Source organism: Chelonoidis abingdonii, chromosome 3, assembly GCF_003597395.2.
Source record: "Chelonoidis abingdonii isolate Lonesome George chromosome 3, CheloAbing_2.0, whole genome shotgun sequence".
NCBI lineage: Eukaryota > Metazoa > Chordata > Testudines > Testudinidae > Chelonoidis > Chelonoidis abingdonii.
The window spans coordinates 189,503,895-189,528,032 of NC_133771.1; the positions used below are offsets into that span (position 1 = coordinate 189,503,895).

General features: G+C 42.0%; 1 protein-coding gene across 22 annotated transcripts in view; it reads left to right on the forward strand.

Moving 5' to 3' along the window:
* Positions 1-24,138, forward strand: part of NRXN1 (neurexin 1) — a 1,354,235-nt gene that overhangs the window by 725,359 nt on the left and 604,738 nt on the right. For all 22 annotated transcript variants that reach the window (XM_075064378.1, XM_075064379.1, XM_075064391.1 and 19 more), the window contains 2 exons: positions 182-563; positions 1,368-1,558. In XM_075064378.1, the coding sequence (XP_074920479.1) occupies positions 182-563; positions 1,368-1,558 (573 nt within the window). The remainder of the gene's footprint in view (positions 1-181; positions 564-1,367; positions 1,559-24,138) is intronic.

A 24,138-nucleotide genomic window follows, 5' to 3' on the forward strand; every position in this document is an offset into this window, starting at 1 on the left:
ACAGAAAATCTTCCAGTGACTTTAATAGGCTTTGGATCAGTTTGGATAATTTTATGTTTATCTGTGCCTATATGTTTTTTAAATGTAACAGTCCTGCAGGTTTTAAAATTATTATGGATTTGCAATCACTTCATCTGCATCCATTTCAGACACTAACATTGTTTATTATTGTTGTTTTAAGGTCAAATGGCTGGTGATCACACGAGACTGGAATTCCATAACATAGAGACAGGAATAATAACAGAACGCCGCTACCTGTCCTCTGTTCCCTCTAATTTCATTGGACATCTGCAGAGTCTCACATTTAACGGCATGGCATACATTGACCTATGTAAAAATGGAGACATTGATTATTGTGAGCTAAATGCCAGATTTGGGTTCAGGAATATCATAGCAGATCCTGTCACCTTCAAAACAAAAGCAAGCTATGTTGCACTGGCCACGCTACAAGCCTACACATCTATGCACCTTTTTTTCCAGTTCAAAACAACATCACTAGATGGACTGATACTCTATAACAGTGGAGATGGAAATGATTTCATTGTAGTTGAATTAGTTAAAGGGTATGTACACAGCTAACTGTGCCATAAGCAAAATAGTTTGGGTTCTTTTACGGTCTTTAGACATGTTGAAATCATGAAGTTTAGGTTGAAAATCTTGACTTCCCTAACTTTTTAGAATCTGGTTGGTAAACATTCTCTGAATCTTTTTTTCTTTTCAAGCTGAAACTTAGTTAAATATGAAAAGCAAGTAATAATGTAGTTTGTATAGGACATGGACAAAAAATAATGCTAATACCCCCTGCTGCTTCAGCAATAGTTAGAAACCTGGGGCTAGATCTTCAGCTAGAACAGGGGTAGGCAACCTGTGGCACGGGTGCTGAAGGCGGCACGTGAGCTGATTTTCAGCGGCACTCTCACTGCCCGAGTCCTGGCCACTGGTCTGGGGGGCTCTGCGTTTTAATTTAATTTTAAATGAAGCTTTTTAAACATTTTAAAAACCTTATTTACTTTACATACAACAATAGTTTAGTTATATATTATAGAGTTATAGAACGAGACCCTCTAAAAACATTAAAATGTGTGACTGGCACGCAAAATCTTAAATTAGAGTGAATAAATGAAGACTCAGCACACCACTTCTGAAAGGTTACCCCTGAGCTACAATAAGTCAGTGTTGATTTCACTGGAGCTAGGTTCATTTACCCCACTTGAGAATCCAGACTTTCATACTCAGGGTTATTCTCCTCTCTTTCCAGTGACACTGGGGGGGAAAAAAAAGAAACAAAATATAGGGTGCCTTAATTTGTACCTTCTCAGGTATGCAAGAAAAACTAACTTTTTTTAAAAAAAATGTTCTTTATCCAGGTATTTACACTATGTGTTTGATTTGGGAAATGGTGCGAATCTCATCAAAGGAAGTTCCAATAAACCTCTGAATGACAATCAGTGGCACAATGTGATGATATCGAGGGATACCAATAATCTTCATACTGTGAAGATTGACACTAAAATCACAACACAAAGCACAGCAGGAGCCAGAAACTTAGACCTCAAAAGTAAGTACAATAATTCTTGTGTAATGTGTGGTGGGATACTTTTCATATGGATAGTTATATTTGTCAAGAGTAATTTAAGTTTATGATGCCATATAAACATTACTATAACTGATAATAATGAATATATCCACGTGAAATCAGTTTCTTCTCATCCTTCTTACACTCTCAATTCAGTAATTCTGCATGGTTATATAAGACCAAAAATGTAGAGAAAAAAGTTCAACTTTACATTAGACAGGAAGATGTGAGAGTGGAAAGAACATAAGGTTTTCAGACCCTGTGAAAAAAAAACTAATAGCTGAAATTAATAAGGATGAAAGCAGTAAAGGTCTATAGGAATTAAATAAATCTATAGAAATTACTCTAAAATTCTATAGAATTAAATTGAGAATCACATCTTCACTGTAGAATTCTAAAAATTCTTTTCACAGTTCTAGATGCCACAAACACTCACAGAGAGCACAGTCCAAGAGCTGGAGTAGAAGTGTAACAACATTATAAAACTGCCTTGTCCTTACTTGTGGTTTGGGACATATTCTGACCTGAAGCCCATTATTTAGTGTTTCCCATACAGCCCGTTTGCTAGAGCTTGTAAATGAGGGAAGTAAATACTGTATTACCCTGAGTGCTCTGTTCAGTCACATGCTAATTCTTGCATGAAAAGCACAGTTTTTTGCTAGTTCTCAAACAAAAGTAACATTTTGAAATATCAGATGCCTGGCACATTAAATATATGTGTACGTTTGTGTAGGTACAGATCTTATTTAAATATATAACTGCTTTAAAGATAATCTTGTCAACCAAATTTTGTGTGAGTGAGTGAACTAAATAGTAATTTGATTGGCAAGAATGGCTTTTAAGGAATCAATTAGGATCAGATGACTACAGTGCATATTTGAAATAACGTGTAAATATGTATTTTTTAAAAAATTTCTACACATTATATGTAACTTAGAAAATTCATTCTGATTTCATGGTATAATATTCTGTATTTTATAACTTCTTTTTTTAAAAAATATATTTCTTAGAAGATACAAAACTAATAAATTAAGATGAAATCTACATTTCATAACATTCAGGTTATGATACTAATTGGCAAAATGCAGGAAATTCAAAGTTGATATTAATATTCCGTCTTGAGCTCGCTGCATTTTCTTTTAACTACCTTCTGAGTTAAAGATAATGAGCTGGCCTTGGTAATTACTGTGGATTTTATGATATTTCACGTTTGATATTTCACTTTCCCATCAGTGACTTCCTTATCAAAAATGCTTTGTTTACAAGTCTAATCAAGATTTTCTAATTGCTAGTGCTGCAGCTTCATTGGGGCATTTGAAAATCAAACAGTGTTCTTTCTGCTTTCTATATCTTTGCTCTAATTATGGACAATTACAATTCAGGAATCAGAATCAGATTTTCAAAGTTATTGTTGAAGAATGAGACAGAAAAAAATCCAGCTTGTTTTTCCACAGCTATTCTGGCTCTGCAAGTGTGTGTGTGTGTGTGTGAGAGAGAGAGAGAGAGAGAATATATATGTGACTATAAAACCAGATTTTGACAGTACACCTCTACCTCGTTATAACGCTGTCCTCGGGAGCCAAAAAATCTTACCGTCTTATAGGTGAAACTACGTTATATCGAACTTGCTCTGAGCCGCTGGAGTGCACAGCCTCGCCCCCCTGGAGCACTGCTTTACCACGTTATATCCGAATTCGTGTTATATTGGGTCGTGGTATATCGGGGTAGAGTTGTATATTAAACAGATAGATACAACTTGGAATATGCATATCGTCATGAGCTGATAAGAGAAGTTAAACATTTTTTACTTTTTTATTGTGTCACAGCTACATCTTAATATTGTTCAGATATAGTGTTGTTGGTTTTTTTGATCGTTGCTTTATAAAAATTAGTTCAGTTAAAGATGTTATATTAATAAGACACTAGAGGGCACTATTATGTCACAAAATATGCTGCTTGCTGTATTTATGGAAAGATAAATGCTCCTGACAGGATAGACTATGAAATCCAACATTCCTTTGTTTTCTTTTCATTTGAAATTCCACAATATTCTCTCTGCATGCAAACACATCCATTGCTTATGGATTTGCTAACTTTGAGGCTGCAGCATTTCAATGCACAAAGGAGTATAAAAGTGTATCAACATTTTAAACTAGGGAGGTGAATTATATTAGACATTGACTTTTTGGTGGAATTTTTATGTAGTTTGCCACACAGCAAAAAATCTTTGGGTAAAATAATAACAATCTTCATGATACAGTAAGTAACCTTGATCAAACAGACTTTCTATCATAATGCAGGTTCTCAGTCTTTCTCTCGCCAGCAGTACTATGTGTTTGCGAGTTTTTTATTTTTAATGAATTAGTATGTCTTGTTTCATCGGCATAATTAAATCATGATATAGGACATATAAAGTGAGTGGGGGTTTTGTTTCATAAAGCTGAACAAGTCAAATGGGGGACTGGGCATTCTATATTGGGAAAGCTCCTTTACATTTCACTAGTATTTCTCTTCCTTTTTTATTCCCTTTTGAATTATTCTTCCATATTATTCTTTATTTCTTTTAAATGACAGTAGCACTCCTCTATTGTATTACATGCTGATCCTGCAAACACTTATGCATCTATTTAACATGACTCACATGAGTAGTCCTGCTAACTTGTTTGTACATGTTAAGCACAGCCAAACTTCTACAGGTTCTACCACCAGTTCAACACAATTGGAGTTAGCACTAGCAGGAACACTAATGTGTACGAAAGTGCTTGCCCATGAGAAGCTTGTTTATCTTGGCCCCCACCACTTCTGAAACCAGTTCAGCTGAATGGGAGCTAAGCACTGTTTGAAATCATTTTGTTAAATTCCCTAGTGTAGACATAGTCATAATATCCATCAACTGCTGAATATTCAGGTAAACAACAAAACAGGAAATGGAGAGGTATTAGTGTGTTTAGAATGGAAAAAATGGGTTATTTCTTTTAGAAGAGAAAATGAGCAGACTGGGTTAATGCCTCATTATTCTGTTTTGTTCCTGTGTTTGTGTGTGCAATTATAACAGTCTATGAAGAGAAATGAGTCTTAACAACAAAAGCAGCATAATTCAGGCATGCATACCTGCAGAGTTACAGCAAAGTTTTCTTCAGTGTGAGTTTTTTGGTTATACTCCCTATCCTGTTTTCAGTATAGCTCATATGGTTCACACACTTATAAAGTCCATCTCACAATTTAAAGGTTCCAGCATTCTTCTCTAAATATACTTTTATTTCTCTTTGTTTCCTCTTCTTGACATTGTGCTCTCAGAAACTGTGCAAGTTTGGGTGACCTACCTGCTGTGTTTAAAATAATTCAACAATCTTAGTGAAGTTGAGGGGTTGCCTGGGTGTAACTGAGGGCCCATCATTTGCAGGGTCCCTTACTACTGCCAAAGAAAAATGTTGTCCTCATTCAACTATAAATTTTTCATCATCTTTAGTCATAGGTGCTGGAACTCAGATTGCTGCTGCACCCACTGCCTTAAAGTGGTTTTCGTCATATACAGAGCTTAGTTTGATTCAATGGCTCTCAGCACCACCGCTATACAAACTGTTCCAGCACCACTGCCTTTTGTAACTCCTTTGTCTCCAGCCTTTGCCTCTGTTGATAAACCCAACTCATGGTTTTCTCTCTGCTTCTTTCCATTTAATGCTTCCAAAGCAGATGTACATCTTTGAAAGAGAAACATCCTCAAACATAACTCTATCTCCTCTTTCTCTCCTAAACTTTAACCAGCCATTTACCTCTACAGTGCATAATCTCAGCATTATGCTTGACCCTGACATTAACTTTTTAGGCCAAAAATTAGAATTACTTTACCATAGGAAATTCCAATACTTCAACATTTGCTTTCATCCAAAATCAGAACAAAAAGTTGAAATGTTTTTTTTTTCCCCACAGAATGAAAAGTTGGAATAAATTTTGATTCAGAAACATTGAAACATTTTGTTCCAGCTCAGATCAGTTTGACATTGACCTGCATCTGCCTGAACTACTTGTGCAGCCTCAAGGGTATCTCATGGATAGCTTGGGTGCTTCATGCCTCCATCTTTGCTTCAGCTCAGGCCCTCTGTTGTCTGTCCCTTCATTCGATTTTGCAATGTTTCTGCTTTCATTTTCCTTCTCTTCTGCCTCTTCAACAGTCTGGAACAGTCTACAATCTGAAACATCTGAAAGGAATCTGGTCAAATTCACTGCTGGTGTAACTCCAATGATTTCAGAGATGTATATATTTGGCCCAATGCCCTTACTTAGCAATTAAAACATCCTTTCAAACTTGCTGTGAAGATTTAGTAGCCCATGTGTGCACAAATCTACATCTTTTACCATGATGCCTGGTGATAATGAAATAACCTAATAATATTTTACTTAGCTGTCAAAATATGTTACTCATCCTGGGTGAGTGGACAGAACGGATAGAATTTTGCAAGGCTGAACTAAACCATCTTGTTAATGGAACAGTGAATTGTTCTAGCAGTGGAAATTGAACCTGAAGTGATTTCAATTTTCTACAACATTTGTTCCTATTGTTTTATAATCAGGCCTGTATTAATTTTGCCACATTATGTATTTCTCCTTCTCACAAGCTCTCTGGTCTTTCCCATTTGTGAAGGCTACATCTACACTTGGAGCTAGTTTGCGTAGATTTACTTGTGTATCTCACATCAAGCTAGCAGGCCAAAAATAGCAGTGAAACTATGGTAGCACAGGAGAGTGGCAGCACGGACTGGTGGCCCACATACAAACCGGTCTGAACCTTGTGGGTATGCACTCAGAGCAGTTAGCCCATGCCACCACTCACCACTGCCCATACTACTGCAGTTACAGTACTATTTTTAGAATTCTGCCTCCATGAGAGCTAGCATGAATGGGTCTGAGACCTAGGAGTCACACCCTAGGTAGTGTAGAAGTAGCCCGAGACCCAATGCTTTATTGAAAAGCAAAGAACAACATTTTATTTAAAAATGCAGACTTGTACAAATGAACAAGCATTAGCCATGAACTTTTCCCAAATCAACATGCATGAGTTAATTCCAGTGACCTTGCCAGAGGGATGTGAACTCTACATGCAGAAATAGCTTTTTTTTTCTAGAGGCAGAATTCCTGATACTGTTACCTGTAAACATGATGGGTGAGATGTCATCCTCCATATTTCTTCATAACCTGACTCACATCCTATCCCCTAAAATCTAAGGTCCCCATGTACAGTGACAAACCCTGCCAGTGCTTTCCTAGTTACAGAATGTGCCATGATAGTGGAACCAGTGTGACTGAAATGTGTAGGGGAAGTAGGGTAGGAGTTAAGAGATGCATAGTTCCTTTGCAGCATAGAAGCCACTTTGTGGTATTCTCCATGAGTAAGCAAGTCAAGAGTGTGGCCTGAGGATTTGCTGTAATGTAGGCTTCCATTTCTGCTTTCCATTGAGAGTCTGCGTCCCTAATTGACCTCTGTTACTTCAGGTCAGTTAGGAACACCTGAGTGCAATTAAGGGCTGCCTGAAACCTGTTAAAATCTCTCTTCTGCTGTGGGGAGAGAGGGGAGACAAACTGCTGCAAGGCTGGGGGCAGCAGGGAGATAAGCTTCTCCAGTGTGAGAGACTGCACTCCTCCCCATAGGGGAGACACCCAAAATCCAGTGCCTGTTTAGGGGAAGGACTAACACCCTGGGGTCAGTGACAGGACAACACCTGCCTCAGTGAGGGGCCCAGGGAAAAGTATTCTCCTTTTGTTTTGGTGCGTTATAGCCCAAAGATTAGGAGGATATCCCAAGTGGGATATAGGTGTTATGCTTGCAGAGAACTAGGGCATATCGTGGTCCAAAGTCCTAACACTGAGGAGCCCATGCAATGCAACCTGGGTGGTCATGAAATCCCACGTGGCTTAATCAACCTTTTGTTGGTTGTGATGACCCCGTATAGGTACACTCGACCAGTTAAGATGAATGGCATAAAGACCATTGCATTAGTGGACTCCGGGAGTGCTGTCATGCTGGTCTCAGGGAAACTAGTAGGACAGGACCAGCTGTCTCGGGCCAAACACACAGGGATAACCTGTGTACATGGCACTGTCAAATACTATCCAACCATTCCTGTACAAATTGAAGTTCAGGGGAATACCGCGGCAGGGGTGGTCCCTCAACTCCCATATCCGATCCTCATTGGACGAGACTTTGGGAATCTACTTCCAGTGGGTGAGTCCAAGGAGAGTAGTGACCCTAGGAGTGATACTGTGGCCCCAGTAGGTAGCCCTCTCCTGTTTTTCCCTGAATTTGCCCAGGACTTGTTCTCTGCAACTGGGAAGCCCCAGAATACTAGGTGAGAAAGGAGGGTGGACAAAAGGTTGGGAACCAGGATCTTGGCTAGGAACCAAAAGGTTGCACTCGTAGGGAGGCATTTTCATCCAGCTGGCAGGAGGGCAACTCAGGTTATTGATGAGCCATAAGCTGGACCCAGTTCTGCTGAGGCCAACCCTGGAGGGGAAACAAAGATACATCCCCTTAATTTTGAGCATATTGGCCCTCATTTAGAAATTTCAGACAAGACCACGCTGATGATCCACTGTATGACAATATTAGAAGGGAGGTAGTTGAGGTGACTGGGGTACCAGTGGAGGGGAAACACAAAGGCTCAGGGCCATGCTTCATGATAAAAAGGGACCTGTTATATAGAGTAGTCCAAATGCAAGAGCAAGAAGCGGAGCGGCTCCTGGTGCCTTGAAGACACCAGAGAGCAGTGCTGGACTTTGCTCATAGCCATTTGTTTGGAGGGCATCTAGGGATAAAGAAAACCCTTGACTGAATCCTGTGAAGGTTCTTTTGGCCAGGAGTTTATATTGAGATCTGACAATATTGCTCTTCCTGCCCAGAATGTCAATTACATGGCCCACGACCGCACATAAATGCCCCTCTGGTACCTCTGCCAATTATTGAAGTCCCTTTTGAGAGGATAGCCATAGACCTGATAGCCCACTGGAGAAGTCAGCCCGAGGCCATCAGTGCGTGCTCGTTCTTCTGGACTATGCCATCAGATACCCAGAAGCCATACCCCTCCGTAACATAATGGCTAAGACCATAGTGAAAGAATTAATTCAAATTTTCTCTAGGGTAGGGATACTCAAAGAGATCTTAATGGATCAAGGAACCGCCTTTGTGTCAAAATTGATGAAGGACCTGTGTGCAGTGCTCCACATAAAGGCCCTACAAATATCAGTCTACCATCCACAGACTGATGGCCTCGTCAAACACTTTAATAGGACTCTGAAGAACATGATAAGGAAAGTGGTGCGCCGGGACAGGAAGAATTGGGATACCTTCCTACCTCACCTGATGTTTGTCATAAGGGAAGTTCCCCAAACATCCACAGGGTTCTCCCCCTTTGAGCTGCTATACGATCGCCATCTCCACTGCATACTGGACATTGCCAAGGAGGACTGGGAAGAACAGCCTAACCAGGGGAGAAACGTTATTGAACATGTGAAACAGTTGCAGCACAGGATAGCCCAAGTCACCCCCACAGTGCGGGAACACATGGAGAAAACACAATAGGCCCAACAGACCTATCACAATCGCCAAGCGAAGGTCCGGAAGTTCCAGACAGGTGATCGGGTAATGGGGCTGGTGCTCACAGCTGAAAGCAAGCTCCAGGCCAGATGTCAGGGGCCACATGAAATAATAGAAGCTTTTTTGGGGGGGTCAATTATAAGGTTCGACAGCCTGATCACCAGAAGCCGGAGCAGATCTACTATGTCAACATGTTGAAACCCTGGCAGGACAGAGGAGCTTATGTGTGTCTGACCCGAATGCGGGTTCGGTGAAGTTCTTTTGATCGAGTGAGGAAAAACCAAGACCAGACAGGCTGGAAACTTCAAAACACCACGTGGCCGTTTATTAACAGGGAGAAAATCACAACTTGGGCTGGGGAGGAGCACTTCTATTAACTAACAGTGCTATTAGCACAAGAAACCTATACACAATCTAAAACAAGCTATTTACATGCATTAACACATAACCAAATACTGAACAATTAACTGCTCTTGTGAAAAGGTAAACGGATACACCAAATTAAATGAACTGTGTGCACACTTAACTAAATATTATTATCAAACACACCAAATTAAACTCAATAGCAGTTATTTAAAACAACTCAATTTTGGTACCATATACACATAACTTTATGACAGACAGCAGCATATGCAGTGGTATACCAGATAAAAGGGGAAGGAGGAGAGGAAAGGTTAAGCAAAGCACAGACAGTTAGTGAACAAATACCATATTCCAGGCGCAGCTGACCACCAGAACAGACACCAGAAGCATACCGAATCCGTAGAAAAATACCGTAGAATAAATAAGCAACACGTGAAAAATACCGTTGAAAAATAATAAATCTGTGGAAAATAAACAACACGACACGAGCCGGCTATATCAGGAGGAGACCCCTGGCTGAAGGATTGATCAGGTCCTTCAGTCAGTTCGCGGATACTCCTACAGATCCTGGCATGAGGTATGGTTTTATTCCAGGGGCTGATTTACACCTGGCGAAATTTGATTGGTCTCTAGCTCCCCCACCCTCCAGGTTCTGAGCTGTTGCCCCCTACGTGGGCAGATTTTGCACACGGCAGACTGGAAGCCACTAGAAGCTGCACTCAGCACACTAGCATAGTTTTGCACACAACCCTAATCCAACCCTTTGAACTGCATTACGATTGGTCAGATTGGGCCCCTTTGCACAAGGCACGCTGGTGTTATGCACACAGCACTAACCTGACCCCTGGGTTGCTAGGCAGAAGAGCAGGAGACTGCACACGACTCTAGCCTAACCCCTAGGTGACCAGGCAAAAGAGCGGGAACCTGCACACGGCCCTCTAAGGTTGCACACCGCTCTACGGTGCTGCACACAGTACTAGTGTGACCTCTAGATGACCGACAATTGGCCATACAGATGCCATGTTAGACCAGAGGCCTTCGGGCTCCGACAATGTGATCACCCTAGAGACCCAAGAAAATAAACCACAGGGGCAAGTAAGAATATCCCCTGAGGTGACTTCTGCCTGTTGTTCAGGAGTCAATAATATGGTTTAGCAAAACTACAATGTGTTCTTGAAGAAGCCAGGCAGAACCACTGAAACTCATCATCATATCATCATGGACCCCAGAGTAAAGGTGAATGTTAAGCCATACTGGATCCCAGAGGCAAAAAGAGAGGAGATTAGGACCGAAGTTAAGAGTATGTTGGAGCTAGGAGTCATTGAGGAGTCCCATAATCAGTGGTCCAGTCCAATCATTCTGGTACCTAAGCCAGATGGCACCATGAGATTCTGCAATGACTTCCAGAAGTTAAATGAGGTGTCCCAGTTCGACGCCTTTATCCCATACCTCAGGTAGATGAGTTAATCGACCAGTTCGGAAAAGCACGATTCTTGTCTCACCCTCGACCTGACCAAAGGTTATTGGCAAATCTCTCTGGCCAAGGAGAAGTCTGCTTTTGCTACACCAGAAAGATTGTACTAATATACTCTCCTCCCTTTTGGATTACACGGGGCTTCTGCAGCCTTCCAGTGGCTCATGATTAAGCTGTTACATCCACATGCTAAGTATGCGGCTGCTTACCTCAACAATGTGGTCATACATAGCCCAGACTGGGAGATGCACCTAGAAAAGGTGGAGGTAGTATTGGATACCCTGAGGGATGCAAGTCTCACTACAAATTCCTCCAAATGTGCAATAGGGCTAGCTGAAGCCAAATACCTTGGTTACATCATGGGAAGGGGTATAGTGAAGCCCTAACTGAATAAGTTAGGGCAATACAAAGTTGGCCCCGACCAATCTGGAAGAAACAGATCAGAGCATTTCTGGGAATAGTAGAGTACAACAGGCGATTCATTCCGCACTTTGATACCAGAGCATACCCGTTGATGAACCTGATAAAAGCCAGAGGCCCAGAATAGTGAAATGGACCAGTGCTGCTGATGAAGCATTTACAGATCTGAGGACCGCCCTCTGTAGTAATTCAGTAGTAGTAACTCCAGACTTTGAGAAAGAGTTTGTACTACAAATGGATGCCTCTGAGGTTGGAGTGGGAACCCTGCTTTCTCAAATGCTAGGAGAGGAAGAACATCCAGTCCTATTCCTTAGTAGGAAACTCCTGTACAGAGAACTAAGGTATGCCGTGGTAGAGAAGAAATGCCTTGCTGTCAGGTGGGCCGTGGAAACTCTATGTTACTACCTACTCAGATGGTGTCCATAGGGAAGACACTCCAAACCCAGTGCCTGTTTAGGGAAGGACTGACACCCCGGGGCCAGTAACAGGACAACACATGCCCAGTGAGGGGCTCTTTTTGTTTTGGTGCATTACAGACTTTTTCCCTTTCTTTGACAGAGAAGCACTCCTCAGACCTGCCCTGAGGCCTACCGGGAAGGCTCTGAGAAAGAAACCCCAAAGAGGGAAGACAGATATGCTCCAGAGTGGGGGGGAGCTGATTTACCTCAGGCCCTGTCCCTGCCAGAGGAGGGAATGCTAAGTCAGGTGAGGCAGAAGGGGTGCCTTGCCACAGTGTGCAGGTGAATGAAAGCTACTCGAGCCATTGGTCTACACTTGCAGTATTACTAATGCCAAGCATTCAGAAATCATTAGTTGCCCTTCACAAAAATAATAAGAGTTGCATAAGAACCATGCATTTTTAAAAATACTGATTTTGTGGTTCTTTTGATTTGATATTGGGCTATATTAGTAGGAGCATTGCCAGCAGAATGAGGGAAGTGATTATTCCCCTCTATTCAGCACTTGTGAGGCCACACCTGGAGTATTGCATCCAGTTTTGGGCCCCCCACTATGGAAGGGATGTGGACAAATTCGAGAAAGTCCAGTGGAGGGCAATGAAAATGATTAGGGGGCAGAGGCAGGTGACTTAGAATCATAGACTATTAGGGTTGGAAGAGTCCTCAGGAGGTCATCTAGTCCAATCCCCTGCTCAAAGCAGGACCAACACCAACTGAATCATCCCAGCCAGGGCTTTCTCACACTGGGTCTTAAAAACCTCTAAGAATAGCGATTCCTCCACCACCTTATGAGAAGAGGCTGTGGGCTTATTTAGTCTGTAGAAGAGAAGAGTGAGGGGGGATTTGATAGCAGCCTTCTACTATCTGAAGAGGGGTTCCAAAGAGGATGGAGCTTGGCTGTTCTCAGTGGTGGCAGATGACAGAACAAGAAGCAATGATCTCTAGTTGCAGTGGGGGAGGTCTAGGTTGGCTATTAGGAAATACTATTTCATTAGGAGGGTGGTGAAGCACTGGAATGGGTTACCTAGGGAGGTGGTGGAATCTCCATTTTTAGAGGTTTTTAAGGTCAGGCTTGACAAAGCCCTGGCTGGGATGATTTACTTGTGGTTGGTCCTGCTTTGAGCAGGAGATTGGACTAGATCAATGGTCTCCAAACTTTTTTGATCACACACCCCTATCAGTAAAAAATTTTTGAACACACACCCCCTGCCGTGCTGAAGCAAAAAAAAAAGCACTTCTCCTGCCACGCACCCCCAAGGATCCTCTTGCGCACATCCTGGGGTGCGTGCACCCCAATTTGGAGACCACTGGACTAGATGACCTTCTGAAGTCTCTTCCAACCCTAATATTCTATGATTCTATGATCTTCTAGTGTTTGAGCCTTTGGGGGGGTCACTTTTTCAAGCTTTTTTCTAAAGCTGTGATGTCTAGAAACTTGTGTTTTAATCAAAGCTGAGATACTCATCTAATCAAATGCTCCAGAAGCTATGGATTTAAGAAAATCACCCAAGGTTAGGATAGTCTCAGTAAAATCTCTATAGTTGGCTACAGTGTAGTAGCCTCTGCAGTGCAATTCTATAGCTGCTCTGTAGCTGGGGAAATTCTTTCCTTCTGTCCCCACCCCTCAACTCATCTACTCAGCACTCAGTTGATTTATGTGGTCTGGATGCTGTCCTCTGAAGACTTCTGAAATGTCCAAATTCATAGGTTTATACCAGTAATGTGTGAAGCTTTGAAATGCATCTAAGAGGTTATTCAAAATGTATCCTAATTACCAGTATCTGAACCTTTTGAAGAGGTCGATCTGTCTGCAGTCATGGCCTAAAACCCTTCCCCCAAGAGTTGGCAGTTTTTCCTCATCTCTGACTAAACCCATGAACTTGGTTTAAGCCTGTCTGAGCTAGATTTTTTTGAAGCTACTCCTTGAATTCTCTGAGATGCATCTTCCAAATCTTTTCTTCAAAATATGCAGTGCTAGTAGTACTGTGTAACTCCCTTAAAAGGTCCTGGAGTGCTGACTAAGCAGCCTCATTGCAGTAGTAGCTGATTCATGTAATAGTTTTTGTAGACTATTGGAGGGCAATTGGAGGGGTGAGGGGCTTGGTAATAGGATACTAAGCCTTTCACTTCTATCAGATTCAGTCCCAGTACACATTCAGAGGGTCAAAGCGTTTTAACATCTGATAACTGCTTAATGGTCTATGTAGGGGACCACGTGAAGACCTAGGAAGGGGGAAGAGTTCTGGAGGGATGACTGATCCCTGAAAATCTCTCTTTCATCTGGACAGGGATGATCTACATACAGAAGAATCCCTTTTTGTGTACCTCTTGAAAATATACGCTGGGCTAGTATTAAGTGTTGTATGCAGTTTGCAGGTGTGTTGCGTGCAGGAGTACAATAAAGGGCATTTGGAATGCTTGAACACCTCACCCCCATTCACCGCATAGCCACCTCCCTGCAGTGTGAAGTAATTGGCATAGGGTAGATTCTGTGAGAGATGGATTACCACACACATTTATGTGGCAATTAGATTTCATTATTTACTATTTAGCATGCACCACCAACTTTCCCTCACAGTACATTGGACAAACAGATTGCTTTAGTTTTTAATCTGCTTAATCTCTGTCGATACTGATGCCTTCCACTTCCTCTTCCTAACAAAATATTAAAATCAGGAGAAGTACTATCACTGGGGTTGTCAGTTCTCTTTGGTGTATTTTATTCAGGGCCGGCTCCAGGCACCAGTGAAGGAAGCAGGTGCCTGGGGCGGCCAATGGAAAGGGGTGGCAGTGCGTCTGTAGTCAGGGCGGCTCGTCCCGAGCAGTGGCGGTGGCACTTCGGCGGCAGCTCAGTTGGCCTGTTCCAGATCAGTGGCAATTCAGCGGTGGGTCCTTCGTTCACTGTCTTGCTCCTCAGCGGCACTTTGGCGGCAGCTCAATCGGGTTATTCATTTTTTTTTCCGCCACTTGGGGTGGGAAAAAAACTGGAGCCGGCACTAGTTTTATTGTATCTGTTTCTTGTATCAGAATCTGATATTTAAGAGCTGGATTCTGGCTTTAGGTGCATTCTTGATCAAAGTTTCTAAGCTGCACCATGCCAAGAGTAATCCTGAGAGACATTGTGACTTAGACACCCCTCTCCCTAGCACTCCCTTTACTCTATTCAAAACTCAGCTGCTACAGTCATCTTCCTTCTCATGTTTCTGACCACTTAGCTCCACCCACTTTTTAGAAAATAGTTTCTGTGAAATGTGAAGTTTTTATCCAACATAAATAGGTTTGCTCTATGGCAGTGAGTTGGGTGAGAAAATTCAGCAGGGAGGGGAAACGACATAGCAGCAGCACAAGGGGGACAATGGTAGACAGCATAGCAGGTGCAGCAAAGGTATGAAGTGGTGGATGACAGGAGAGGAGACTGAAGACTGGTGAGGAAAGTCCACAAGGCAGCAGGTAGTGGGTAGCACAGTATGATCAGGGGAGTTGGAGAAAAGTGGAGCAGCAGGTCTGAGGAGTTTTACCTCCAATCTGGAATATGACATACTGTCAAATTAGAAGCAAAAGAACCTGCACTGTGCTTCTTCTCATTGTGCCCATCAAAACTTCTAACTGTCTGGCACATACCTCATCTATTTGCCTTTGGTATATGGCATAGTGTTCAAAGCTCCCATGAATATTAAAAAGAATGAGTAGTGTCAGTCAAGGGGGAGGAATATCATTGATAAATTCTCTTGATAAGCAGAACTGTAATCTGTGCTATATGCTGAAAAGGAATGAAGATATAGAGAGAGTCCAGTAAACAACCACATGGAAGCATTTTTCCTCATGATGGAGGGTATGCAAGGCACAATGGAAGACATCCTCTGTGCTATGAGCAGCAGATTTCAGCCAATCTTGTATTACGGATGAGACGGAAATGAGCCAGGCAATAGGGTTGAGGGCATATATTTCCCCCAAAGAGAGTGACATTCTAACCCAGGTTCACTCCTGTAATTACACAGTTCTAGTCCTGTAAATACATATAACCTCTTTGCCTTTTTTTTGTTAGCAGTATGGAAAGTGTGGAAAAAGGCAGCACCTGACACAGTGCACAACTGCTAGTATCCCAAAGCACTTGAAAGAGCAAATAATTCAGTGAAAACTATCCAAAAACTCTGGCAGTGAACAAGTTGTCCTTTCCATTTGCAGTTGCTAAGGTGAAGAGTTTTGGAGCTGCTGGAATTTGCACTTACAAGAGAGGAAATATCCCAAAGACCTTACTTTTCTTCCCAAAAGTGTCCCATTGACTATACAAGATACAGGTTCCTATATGATACTGATAATAAAGTCTCACAGGTGACAAAAAGTGGGCCTAAGCCACCACACTGTGTGCTTTTCCTCTTCTCTCGATAACTTGTCTGGTGGCAGACTGAATTCATCCTCTCATGGAACTAACATGAAGCAGGTTTGTGAACAACGGTCACATTATATTGCAGGGGTGGTATAACATGGTCATCCCTTTTAAGTCTGGAGCAGGTGAGTGGCCTAGGGAATGGCAAAGGCAGATGCTGGAAGAGAAGATTTGGTCCCAGGGTAATAGTATCTGAAGATGGAAAAAAAACAACAGCACCCTGCCATGGGCAGATTTGAAAAGCCTCATGCTACAATGCATGTGCTGTGGAGGCTGTGTGGACATAACTTAGATCAGGGGTAGGCAACCTTTCAGAAGTGGTGTGCCGAGTCTTCATTTGTTCACTCTAATTTAAGGTTTCGCGTACCGGTAATGTATTTTAACGTTTTTAGAAGGTCTCTCTCTATAAGTCTATAAACTATTGTATATAAAGTAAACAAGTTTTTTAAAATGTTTAAGAAGCTTCATTTAAAATTAAATTAAAATGCAGATCTAATCAGTTTAGTGCAGTGGTTCTTAACCTGGGGTGCACACACCCCCTGGGGCAGGGCCGGTGCAATGATATTTTGCACCCTAGGCAAAACTTCCACCTTGCCCCCCCACCCCCCAGCACATCGGTTCATTGAGGGTCAAATCCCAACTAGCGTTTATAGACTCCAAGGGCCAGCCTGCCCAGGGGCCAGCTGTGCCCAGGGGCTGCTCCTCAGCCCACTGCCGCTCAGGGGTTCCATCCGCCGGCTCCTGCCAGCCGGGATCCGGGCTGCCGGACCGCTCAGCCTGCTGCTAGTCTGGGGTCCTGGCCCTCCCCACATACAGTGGGTACCTACCTTCTTCCTATTTCTGGCCCATTCTCTTCCTCTCTCTGCACTGAGCTGAGGGTGGGAGTGCACTGAGCACAGGGTCGGGGGTGAAGGGTCAGGCCAGGAGCTAAAATGATGGAGGGGGCTCAGGGTTGGGGCAGGAGGCTCGAGTGTGGGGCACTTACCTGAGCAGCTCCCATTTGATGCGAAGGGTGCAGGTGGGAATGTGGGGGGGAGATGCAGGAGCTCCTGTTTGGTGCTCTGGGTGGGAGTGGGGATGAGGCGGCCTGGGAGCGCGGACCCTGCGGCTTGCTGTGCTGGGAGCATGGGGCCATTTGCCCACCCCATGCACACAGCTATGTTTCTGCTCCCTGCCCCCGCGGGGGGAGTGGAGGGCAGAGGAGAGCGGGCCGGGCTGGACAGGATTTTTAATGGTATGCTGGAGTCTCGGCAGGCTCCAGCATGCCATTAAAAATCAGCTCTCGTGCCATCTTTGGCACGCGTGCCTTAGGTTGCAGACCCCTGATCTATGTTTTATTAGGTTTTGTGGAAAGCCTGGTGAACATTCCATTTTTTGGAGACTGGACTTTTCCTGCAGTGCATCCCAATGCCCTTGATCTACTTTTCTCATTTTGATTGCTTGGTGGAAAGAAGTGTCAAATGTAATAGGCTTGATTATTTTGAAACACTTGATGCACTACAGCAGTGCACTGTGTGAAAAGCATGCCCAACACCATTGCACATCAAGGACTCAGAGACATGCCATTGTATTTTCATATTGCACGTCAAGGAATCAGAGAAGTATGTGTGTCATACCTTCAGATTCCCCCAGTCTAAATCCATGCCTAGTTGTGTCTTTCTGGAAGAGTAAAGCCAAAATAGTGCAGTCTCACAACATTCTCTTCAATAACTGCAGCAATAATTTTGGACAGAGTGACACTGGAAACAAGAAAGAGAAATTTCCTCTATAATGAGGGAGGAAATCAAAACAGTGGCTGGGAATATAGTTGAAAACCAAGAGCACAAAAAAGGATGAAGGGAAAGATGTTCACAGATATATCCATCACTATCTCTGAGTCCTATGCAACACCATCCAAAAATGCTCCAGGAACGACTTCTTTATTTTGGTCTAATGAAGACACAAGCTGTGGTTACTGTTAAATCTTCATTGCCTGTTTCTCTATAGTTGGAACCACATCTGAACGAACAATATTATCCACCCAAAATAATGAGGCTTTCCTTGGCACAATAAGAAAAAGGTATTGCCAGCAGTGAGTAAAGTTGCAATACAATATCTTAGCTACCTGCCTTCAAATATCTGCTCTGTCTACTCTGAGTACATTTTGTATGCTACTGGCACTTTTATGAGGCAATGACTACAGGAATTCTCTCTCTGCAAGTAATTGGAAGACAATGATGTTCATAAAAATCAACAAATAGCCTTTCCCCTCGAGAGCACGTGATATGGAAGGTCTTGGCTGATGACTGATTCACAGGGGAGAAGCGATGGATGTGTCATTGAGAGCATGCTAGAATTATTTACTAAAATCAGTAAAAAGGGATGTGGGCCACTCTGTCCCAAAGTTTTATTTTAAATTTCATTGGTTCAGCCTTCACAACTCTTTTGGTTTCTATGCTGAACAAGTGCAGCAAATTAAAAAGATCATGGGTGGAGGAGGAGGGGTGGGAAGGGGGAATTGTGTGTAAGTTGTTTACTAGGTGAACATTAGTAACATTTGTTTCTGTATCACTTATGTGATGTAGTGGTTATATATCATTTTTTCGATAGCAATTTGATATAAATAATTTAGAAAATAAACTCAGAAGCTTGATTGGTTTATTAAGCAGTAAATCTTAACTATCATCTCAGTATATGCATCAAAGTTTCTAGTCAACTACAAATAAAATCAGTGGAAAAACTTTCATTGACTTCAATGAGAATTAGATTTGGCCCTAAAGGAGGTTTTCTTTGCCATCATTGTGGTATCCCTGACCCTGCAACATTACTCTTAATACCACCTGTACTACTGGCAATGTCTTCCTTTACTCTTTTTCCTTTACTGCTTGCCTCTGCAGCTTGTGATATACACATCTTCTAGAAATACTAGTACTTATTTATTGTACTGAATCAGAGGATTCAAAAAAGACATGGGAAATGATCATGCTGATGAACCAAGAATGAGATGCCTCTTGAATATTGACTTTTATAATAGAAATGGCAGAAGGAGAATTATGAGGTTGAGGAATATTTTCCCGTGCTTATGGACCTCTTCCTCCAAGCATGCCTGGATAACACAAAAGGAATCCCCTTTTTTTCTACCCTTTGCCTCCTTCTTTTCTTACTTTGCTACTTCTCTGTCCTTATATGTCCTTTCCAGGTATGTTAGTTTGAATTCTTTCTTTTTTTAATTAAAAATGTCAAGATGAATTTGAAGACAGTACAGGAGTACAGGTGAAAAAATCAAAATAACTCTAGGAGGAAAACAAATTCTGGAAAAAGAGAAAGAAACCTTGTGCTCCAGGAAAATTATGGTGATTAACTTTGCAACTTAAGAAATAATTTTTTTAAGAAAAAAATTCTCTTTTGTGAATGTGTTTGTTTTCCAGATGTTAAAAAAGAAAGAAAATAAATGGAAATGAAGTTGGTTAATTATAGGTAACCCATGAAGGACTCTAACATTTGTAGTAATAATAGGGTTTACTTTGGGTAGGCTGCAGCCAGTAGAAGGTGTCCAGATCTCTTATCATTGAAGAGATAAGTCATTCCTTCCATTGAGGGCAGTAGTTCACATAGACAGTGTGCAGGCAAATAAACAGACACAAATTCAGAGCCAGTTCCTCCAAGTGCTCAGATCATGTAACTCCCATTGAAGTCCATGGAAGTTATGTGTATGGGGAGCATGCAGGAGTAAGGCCCATAGTAGGTGATCATATGTAGCCAGAGATATTTAGCATGAATGTCTTGTGTAGAGAGTTTACAATTCATTGTAAGCAAGAGAAAAGCAGGTGTAAGAGAGTTTGGAGCATGCTCTGCTGATCCTGCTAATCTCTTTCAATAGACACAGGGCTAAATTCTCCTCTGATTTACTCATCCTGTAACCCTCAATGGTGTTACTGCATATACTTGATTTCATTTTCTGACGGATTGAATAATGTAGAGAATCTAATTGCCACTTGTGAATGTGGAACTGAAGCCCTCATGGAAAATAAAGGGGGGGAACGAGGCTATGAAAATGGCTCTCTCTTTTTCAGTGGAAAATGTGAACAAATCATGAAGAAACAAGTCACAAAGAAACAACAACAAAAATGCTTTTTTTTCCAAACATTTAGGGCTAGATTATATCCAAATAATACAGCTTCTAGTAGAGAGTGAGACTTCATTGTGCCACTACAAGAACATAACATCAACAGATTACAACTCCTGGATCTTATATAATGAATTGTCAGTTCTCCTGGCCCCTAGTGCACTGAGGGGAGAAGCAAGATTTTCCCTTCTCCTTCACACAGTCGTAGAAGATTAGGGTCAAAGAGACCTCAGGAGGTCATCTAGTCCAACCCCCTGCTCAAAGAAGGACCATCCCCAACTAAATCATCCCAGCCAGGGCTTTGTCAAGCCAGGCCTTAAAAACCTCCAAGGATGGAGATTCCACCACCTCCCTAGGTAACCCATTCCAGTGCTTCATCGCCCTCCCAGTGAAATAGTATTTCCTAATATCCAACCTAGACCTCCCCCACTGCAACTTGAGATGATTGCTTCTTGTTCTGTCATCTGCCACCACTGAGAACAGTGGAGCTACATCCTCTTTGGAACCCCACTTCAGGTAGGTGAAGGCAAATCCCCCTTCACTCTTCTCTTCTGTAGACTAAATAACCCCAGTTTCCTCAGCCTCTTCTGGTAAGTCATATGCCCCAGCCCCCTGATCATTTTTGTTGCCCTCTGCTGGGCTTTCTCCAATTTGTCCCACATCCTTTCTATAGTGGGGGGCCCAAAACTAGATGCAATACTCCAGATGTGGCTTCACCAGTGCTGAATAGAAGGGAATAATCACTTCCCTCGATCTGCTGGCCGTGCTCCTACTAATGTACCCCAGTATGCTGTTAGCTTTCTTGGCAACAAGGGCACATTGCTGACTCATATCCAGCTTCTCATCCGCTGTAATTCCCAGGTCCTTTTCTGCAGAACTGCCATTTAGGCAGTGGGTCCCCAGCCTGTAGTGGTTTAGGGGATTCTTCTGTCCTAAGTGCAGGACTGCACTTGTCCTTGTTGAACCTCATCAGGTTTCTTTTGACCCAATCCTCCAATTTGTTTAGGTCACTCTGAACCCTATCTCCACCCTCCAGCATATCTCTCTCTCTCCCCAGTTTAGTGTCATCTGCAAACTTGCTGAGGGTACAATCCATCCCATCTTCCAGATCATTAATAAAGATGTTGGACAAAACCAGCTCCAGGACCGACCCCTGGGGCATTCCTCTTGTTACCAGCTGCCAGCTAGACATCAAGCCATTGATTGCTACCCATTGAGCCCTACGGTCTAGCCAGCTTTCTAGCCACCTTATAGGTCATTCATCCAATCCATGCTTCTTTAACTTGCTGGCAACAATATTTTGGGAGACCGTATCAAAAGCTTTCCTACCCATTTGCTCCTGTTTAGTGTGTTTGGGGAGAGAAGGGGGAGGGGCGGGGGTGAGAGTGAACATACAGTGCCCCTTATTCTTTTGTGCCCAAGCTGAAGCTTCAATGGCCATATATGGGCATGGGGGGAGTTATACATTTCCCTTCTGACTGTGTCTGAACATGTCATCTTGAGTCAAAATCTAACCCACAGAGCTCGTCCAAATGACCCATCTCAACTATTTTTGACAGCAAGTGGCCTTTTTTCTAAAGAAAAAAAGCAATTTCTTTTAAAAATGTTTCTTCCATAGAAAACCAAAAATAACACATTCCTGGAAATTTTTATTTTCCTTTTTCTTTCCCTTTCTCCACATCTTCTTCCCCTTTTTGACAGCAGAAAAGAGGGGATGGGTGCAAAATCCCAAAGGCCATAAAAGCCTCCAGGTTTTGTTTTCTGAGAATTTTTTTTTCACGTTGTTTTAATGAAAACAAATCAGGGAATTAAAAATCCAAAAATTCCTGAAAACAGTCTTTTTTTTTTTACCAGCTCTATCCTTAGTAAATATTTTACTTTTATTTTCCATCAGTTTTGTCAGTGATGAGAAATATTTTTTGCCTAGTTAATATAGTGAAAAGTGAACTAGGAAAACAAGTTGAGATAAAATAAAGATGAACCATAGCCCTCATCCAGAACTAGAACAGAAACCTAAACCAAATACATCTTGATATTTGGAAAAAGTTCAGTCAACATTTTTTAAAAGTATATATTTTGTATCCTTTTTTACTTTTAAGAGTATCAGAAGGGTAGCCGTGTTAGTAATATGCACTGGTAATATACAAAAACCTGTAGGAGAACACTTCAACCTCCCTGGCCACACTATAGCAGACCTTATGGTGGCCATCCTGCAGCAAAAAAATTTCAGGACCAGACTTCAAAGAGAAATTGCTGAGCTTCAGTTCATCTGCAGATTTGACACCATCAGCTCAGGATTAAACAAAGACTGTGAATGGCTAGCCAACTACAGAACCAGTTTCTTCTCCCTTGGTTTTCACACCTCAACTGCTAGAACAGGGCCTCATCCTCCCTGATTGAACTAACCTCATTATCTCTAGCTTGCTAGCATGTATATACCTGCCCCTGGAAATTTCCACCACATGCATCTGAAGAAGTGGGTATTCACCCACGAAAGCTAATGCTCCAAAATGTCTGTTAGTCTATAAGGTGCCACAGGATTCTTTGCTGTTTTTGCTTTTGAGAACAGAACAGAAATATATAAATATTACCAAATATAGCAAGCATATGGTTTAAAGTAGAGCTGGTCCAAACTTGAAATTTACATCCAATGGGAAATGTTGATTTAGCAGAAACTGCATTTTCCACAGAAAAAAATATGTAGCTGGAATATTCCCAAACAGCTCCACTATTACCAATACAACAATATACAGGCAATAACTGGAATACAATGAGTAAGCTTGTTTGAATACGAATTTGAGCCTGACTTTTCAACAAAAGCTGTTTGTCTAGGTCTCTCATCTTTAGGTAGCCTTCTAACTAGAGATGGGCAAAATATCCTGGTTTTCTTCATTATTAATATTTTCAAGGGTTTTTAATGGTAAAAAAGTTAATATTTTTCAAAGAAAGCAATGTTTGAAGAAAATTTTCCAGACAAACTCTCCAACTGGTCAGCACACAAAAAATTACCTCTTCCTCCATTTTTAATGGCAAATAAAATAAATGTCAACTAGGGTGACCAGATGTCCCAATTTTATAGGGACAGTCCCAATTTTTTATATAGACTCCTATTACTCCCCCCCCCCTTCCTGATTTTTCACATTTGCTCTTTGGTCACCCCAATGTCAACATAAAATATCTAAATCAGCTCTACTTCTTGCTTTCTGAGGCTCATCCATGAAGCCCTGTGCATGCTATTAAAAAAAAAAAAAGTAGTGTAGAAATAACATTACACTGCTCTACAGCCAAAATGCTTCTGAAATAAATGTAGTCAAACTTTACTAATTCTGGGTCACTGAGAACAAAACTGATGCTTAAAATTGTTGATTGGCTCTAGTCTAGCTGTTGGGCTCCAGACTACAGCAGTGGAATTTCCTGGCAGGTGATGTTAGGGTTTCCATGTTCCGTGACCGTCAAAAGGATCTTGTCCCATTCTTCCTCATGGAAGGTGATCTTGTAGCCTGCAACAACATCGGGATAGAATTTTGCAAGGCTGAACTAAACCATCTTGTTAATGGAACAGTGAATTGTTCTAGCAGTGGAAATTGAACCTGAAGTGATTTCAATTTTCTACAACATTTGTTCCTATTGTTTTATAATCAGGCCTGTATTAATTTTGCCACATTATGTATTTCTCCTTCTCACAAGCTCTCTGGTCTTTCCCATTTGTGAAGGCTACATCTACACTTGGAGCTAGTTTGCGTAGATTTACTTGTGTATCTCACATC